At 48.0% G+C, this 6130-nt stretch overlaps 1 protein-coding gene across 1 annotated transcript; it reads left to right on the top strand.

Annotated features, from left to right (window-relative positions):
* Positions 1-622: 622 nt before the first annotated feature.
* On the top strand, positions 623-1406 carry LOC101559684 (glutathione S-transferase P). The gene has a single exon (XM_012515121.2). It carries the CDS (start codon positions 696-698, stop codon positions 1326-1328), a length of 633 nt encoding a protein of 210 aa, XP_012370575.1. The 5' UTR covers positions 623-695; the 3' UTR covers positions 1329-1406.
* Positions 1407-6130: the final 4724 nt, after the last annotated feature.

The raw sequence follows: 6130 nt of genomic DNA, 5'->3' as shown, positions 1-6130 counted from the left end.
GGGGATTGAACCATGGTCCCTGTGCTTTGCTAAGCTTGTTCTAAGTAGGTGCTTTAGACCACTGAGCCATTTCACCAGCCCTAACTTTACCCTTTCTTACACCACTCCAAAAATATTTTTGTTATTTAATTTCCAGGTCTCAGTTAATTAAATATTGGATTAGAGATTCATGTTCGTGTGATTAGATTATGATTACTTTAAAGTTATTAATTGAGAATCTACTTTATGTTTTCATTTAATGAAGCTGTTTTGTTTTGTTGGGGATGAGAAACTATGGTCTGTTTGGTCCAGCCCTTTGTTCTTTGGTTCTAGCCCACAGTATTTTCTGAGACTTAGGCAATCTTAGTCTTGGAACACCAGAAAGAACAGGTGGTCATGACAATTACGTCACTTTGGCTAAAGTGGCACAATCAGCAATCATAATAGCATCGAACTCATTCTACAAAATGACAGATTGAGATAACCACTAATTTGCCATCTTTAAGCATATGAACTAGATTTGTGGTTCTATAACAAAATTAAGATAAATCAGGAAATCATGTGCAGTCCTTAAGTCCTCAATATGTCAGTTATATCCTCAGGGGAGAAAATTTAAAAGGGGTTAGAGAAAAAATAGAGAAGTAGGCCGAAGCTCTGCCCCCCGCCCAACCCGAGCTACAGTCTGCAGAGTTCAAGCCACCGTCTACGCAGCAGGCATGGCACCCTACACCATTGTGTACTTCCCAGTTCGAGGGCGCTGTGAGGCCATGCGCATGCTTCTGGCAGACCAAGGTCAGAGCTGGAAGGAGGAGGTGGTGAGCTTGGAGACTTGGATGCAGAGCCAGCTCAAAGCTTCCTGTCTGTATGGGCAGCTCCCCAAGTTCCAGGATGGAGACCGCACTCTGTACCAGTCTAATGCCATCCTGCGCCACTTGGGCCGCACCTTGGGGCTCTATGGGAAGGACCAGCAGGAAGCAGCCCTGGTGGATATGGTCAATGACGGCGTGGAGGATCTCCGATGCAAATATCTTACCCTTATCTACACCAACTATGAGGCGGGTAAGAGTGACTATGTGAAGGCCCTGCCTGGGCATCTGAAACCTTTTGAAACTCTGCTGTCCCAGAACCAGGGGGGCAAGGCTTTCATCATGGGTAGCCAGATCTCCTTTGCCGACTACAACCTGCTGGACTTGCTGCTGATCCACCAGGTGCTGGCCCCCAGCTGCCTGGATGAATTCCCCCTGCTCTCAGCCTACGTGGCATGCCTCAGTGCCCGGCCCAAGATCAAGGCATTCCTGGCCTCCCCAGACCACGTGAACTGGATCATCAACGGCAATGGCAAACAGTGAAGTCTCATGGGGCCCTTGGAAGAGCCAGGGCTGCTCAACTTCCTTCTCCCAGCACCAATAAATTTTCTAAGATCAAAAAAAAAAAAAAAAAGAGAAGTAGGAGGGGAAGAGATTAGAAGCAAGGGGGGAGGGCAAGAGAGGAATCACAAATTTTGGAAAATGGGTGCAGAAGGAGGGGAAGAGAGAAGGAAGAAATAAAAGATCAGAACAGAACAACAACAAAGAAGCCAGAAACCACATTCACACTCATATAAAAACAAGATCAAACAATGAAGGAGAAAAAACAAAAAATAAAACACAATAACAACAAACAAACAAGAAAAACAGAGAAAGAAAATACAGAAAAAAAAGTCCACTTCCAGGTTTTTCTCTGCTGTAAGAACAAACCTGTCTGCAAACTTGGCAGACAATGTGTGGAGATAGAGTCCGGATCTGTGTTGTTTTATCCCAGCAAATCAGCCGTAGATTTATGGTGGGAGAGTGCATAATCTCAGGGAGCCTGCAGCTGTATTTCCCCTGAAGCCCAGGCTGGATTCTGGCCATGAGGCTGAGACCAGACCCATTCCACCTGCAGCCATCAGTGTAGCTTCTGTGAGCCTGCAGTTAGATGGAGCCACTAGATAGATTGAGCAGTTGGCCCCTTGCCAATGGCTTCTGGTCAATTGGCCTCTTCCATTGGATGACCAAGCTACTGCAGTCTGGCACGTCCACTGCTCACTCCCACTGCTGCGTTTCTCGATGAAAGTCTCGGGTTGCCAGCAGTGGCTGTGTTGGAGCCCCTCCTCCCCACGTAGTGAGTCTAGTCTTGGGGAGAAGGCTCTGCCACCTACCTCCTTCTTAACTGAAATTTCTCTCTCTACTCTCTCTAAATGACTGAATTCTCAATTCAGATCCTTCCAGGGTCCAGAGGACCCACTTTCTCATTGTTGTCTTCTGTGATTTGCTGTATTCCAGGGACTGGATGCAAACTGTCAGAGTCTTTTGTTGCTTACCACTCTGCCATCTTCCTGGATTTCCAAAAGTAAATTTCTAAAAAACTGGAGAGGTAGCTCAGTGAATGTTGAGTTCATTAAGGAAAAATATGTTAGGTGCGCTCACAGTGCAGACCTGCGGGAGTCACTTACACCTGGGCACCCTCATCTGGGTCTGCAGTGTGCAGCGGCAGAGGGGTCCCCTCTCAGGCTTCCCCGGAGACTCCATTTTCCCTCTGGAATCTCCCATATTGTCCCCAACCCTGAAGAAGGAGAAAACAGCTCAAAGAAAGGCAGGAAGGAGACAAGGAAATCATACCTACAGTCCATATGCTTTGAAGAAGCTCGCAACTTCTGGGGACCCAAGGAGGGCACCAAGGGGATCCCATCGATGTTCCCTGGGCTACCCCGAGGCTCCTCTCCCAGAATTCCCCAGGAATCCTCAGAGCAGCCACATAACTGAGAAACTAAAGAGCAGGAACCTGGTCCCAGGGTAAAGAAACAGGCTGAGAGAATCCAGAGATCGCTTCCCCTACCTATCTTTCAAAAGAGCAGGCAAGCAAACAAACCTGGCGCGCATCTGTAAAATGGACCACACATATTTGGGGTCGAGCCACCACTTCTGGGGTTCCACTCCCTCCAGAGAATGTGAATGTTCCCAGGTCCAGGAAATAAGGCTCTCCACATTCTCTGCCTCCTCAGAGCCTGCACTCTGGTTCTCTGAGTGCTTCATTTGCCCCTTCTGCCTCCTAAGCCCTTCCTGCGCCTCCTGCCGACACCTCCTGAAATTCTGCTTCTGGGGCAAGAATCAGCGCACCTGCCACCCTGCCCTGCAGTGGGGTGGGTTTGGTTCCTGACTGCAGCTTCAGGAAGCTCCCCAGACCCTGCTGGTGACAAGCTCCAGGTTGTCCTCCACCCCACACCCTGTCATGCCCAGCCCCTGTTTAGAACAGTCTGCAATCTAGTCCCTCCAAGTCCCTCTCTGCGCCTGGCGATTTGGGGCGAGATCTCAGCCCCTCTCTAAGGCCGCTGTTACCACAGTCTGCTTCAGGTGTCCACCCCACAGCTGTGCGTGTCGGAGGCCATACACTCACCATGGCCCAGGAGGGGCTGGTTGTCCCTGCCGGCTTCACTGACTGCCTGGGAAGGGAGGGGCTGAGCACCAGTCTCCTGATATCCCGGGGTGCTGAGTTGCTGTTCCAGGGAAACCGCCCCCCCCACTAACAAGCTCCCTAGGGCTTGGATGGCTGTGCCTGGGGATTCCTCCCTTGGGAAACTGAGTCTTCGGCCCCGGAGGCTCAGAGAAGGGAGGACTCACGGGGCTCCCTGGTGGGCAGCAGTGCAGATGCACACACTCCACCATGTGCTGTCCCAGCGGTGCCTCATACCTGGTGAGGCTGTACCCCAGAAAGTGCAGCCCAAGGGGATGGGGAGATGACTCAGTACAATAAGCGCTTCTCTGGCAAGTGCAAGGGCCTGAGTTCAATTCCCAGTTAAAAAAAAAAAAAAAAAAAAAAAGCAGCCCGGACCCTGCCACTGTGGATATTGTGGGACAACCGTCATCGTGCTTAATTTACAGTCCTCAGCCTCCATCCCTGCCCTCCTGAGATGTTACCAGTCACCCATCTCCGCTTTCCTGCCCGATTCTGCTCATCCCCTCAGCCCACGCTGACTCTACACTGCCTCTTCCTGACCCACTGTGGGGTTGGAGGTTCAGCTCAGCTTTAGAGTCCATGCCTGGCATGTAGAGGCTCCCAATTCCATCCTAATTCCCAGAAGAAGAGGATAGAGGAGGAGAAAAACATCAAATGGGATTAGGTGGAAGAAGGTGAATGAAAGAGAATAGAGGAGAAGGAGGAGAAAAAGGAGGAAGAGGACATGGCATTGAACCTCTTGTGCAGCTGTGTCCTTTGTACCTCCCTGTCCAGAGAGCTCTGGAACTGTCCCCATCCCGCCCACCTTCCTGGAGTGTAGAACTCAAAGGACCAATTCCCCATTTGCAGCGTCCTTCACTCTTCCTCTCCTCAGCTCTTGCTTTTTCTCCCCGCCTCCTCCTCTCTTGACCCCTACAGTTAGATTCCCCAGGACTCAGTCTTGAGCCCTCTTCCTTTCCCAGTGGATGAGTACAGTCCCATGTGGCTACACCATCACTTCTGCCAAGGCATCTAGCACTGTTTGGGTGCCCCCAGAAGTGGATTAAGACATGGACTCTAGTGGACATAAGTGTGTTTTACTTTTCTACAGTGCTAGGGGTGGATGCAGGATCTGGGCATGCTAGGCAAGTGCTCAGCACTGAGCTTTCCCTGCAACCTGAAGTGAGAATATCTGAGAGGTGATGCCAGGAAACCCCAGGAGGGGAGTGGAGAAATGCAGAATGGAAAGCAAGGAGGGAAGCTTGGAAAGCTTGTGGGGTCAGGCTCACCATCCCTGCACAGCACTGGGTTCCACCCCTCAGGACCGCTGAGCAGCACATAGAACATTCACTTTAGAGGAGGAGAGAGACCAGAGTCAGAGGGCTGATAAAACACACAGTGTGTGTTTAAGTTCTGAACACTTTATTATAGTAAAAGACATTGTAAGTAATCTTCCCTCAAAGTACTCCTCCTTTCTTCTAATGCTAGATAGATAGATAAATAGAGAGATTATTATAAAAATAAATTTAGTATTTTTTAAAAATATTTTTTGTTTATTATGAATTAATTTATTTATTTATTGGTGGAACCAGGGATTGAACTCATGCCCTTGTGCTTGCCAGGCAAGTGCTTATTCCACTGAGCCATCTCCCCAGCCCCAATAAATTTAGTATTAATCCAAATTAGATTTTTTATGAATTAAGATCTTAATTGTTACCTGAAAGTAATCACTAACAACATAAATTTCTATAAGTGAGCCCAATTCCTACCTTACTTGTAGTGACATTAATGTAACTCTCCAACTGAAAGGTGTATTTTGAGAGGATGGATAATGAAATAATCTAGGCTGAAGTGTAGTTCAGAGTACAGCACTTGCCTAGTATGCACAAGGCACTGGGTTCCATCCCCCCTACCACAAAAATGAAAACATCACTCAACTCTGTGTTGTCTATAAAAAACATATTTCAGGGGTCTGGTGAGATGGCTCAGTGGTCTAAAGCACCTACTTAGAACAAGCTTAGCAAAGCCCAGGGACCGCGGTTCAATCCCCCAGCACCACATGCCAGCCAGCCCCGCCCCCTGGTGGGCTGAGCTGGCCACACACACACACACACACACACACACACACACACACACACAAATAAATAAAATTGGGGCTGGGGAGATGGCTCAGTGGAATAAGTGCTTCCCTAGCAAGGAAGTGCTTCCCTGAGTTCAATCCCTGGTTCCGCCAAAAAACAAAACAAAAAAACCCCCCAAAAATAAATAAAATTAAAACGAAACAAAACAAAACAACATATTTCAGACTGAAGCCAGCCTTGATCCCCCATATCTGTACACCACTGAGGGAGGCTAACACAGGAGTATCGCAAATTTGCACAACTTGGTAAGACTGTCTCGAAATAAAAAAATTAAAACATGTTTTAGATTTAAAGACACACATGTTGAAAATTGAAGGATACTATGCAAATAATAATAAGAGAATTAGAGTAGTTGTACTAATAAACCATGAAGTAGGTATTAGACGAGATCAGGCGCATTCAGGGAGGTATGGCCGTAGACACGAAGTAGATATTAGAACAAAATATTGTGACTAAGGACAAAGAGAGACATTGTATAATAATAGAAAAGTCAGTATGAAACCTATAACCCCAGAATTCTGGAGGCTGAGGCAGGAGGATCGCCATGATTCAAAGCC

This window comes from Octodon degus, unplaced genomic scaffold (assembly GCF_000260255.1).
Source record: "Octodon degus isolate 3935 unplaced genomic scaffold, OctDeg1.0 scaffold00050, whole genome shotgun sequence".
NCBI classification, from domain to species: domain Eukaryota; kingdom Metazoa; phylum Chordata; class Mammalia; order Rodentia; family Octodontidae; genus Octodon; species Octodon degus.
The sequence above is the reverse complement of the archived record's forward strand: the minus strand, read 5'-3'. Positions and strand labels throughout refer to the sequence as shown.

Bases quoted from the DNA above. Each gene is read 5' to 3' on its own strand.
- LOC101559684 (XM_012515121.2), top strand. From the start codon at position 696: ATGGCACCCTACACCATTGTGTACTTCCCAGTTCGAGGGCGCTGTGAG.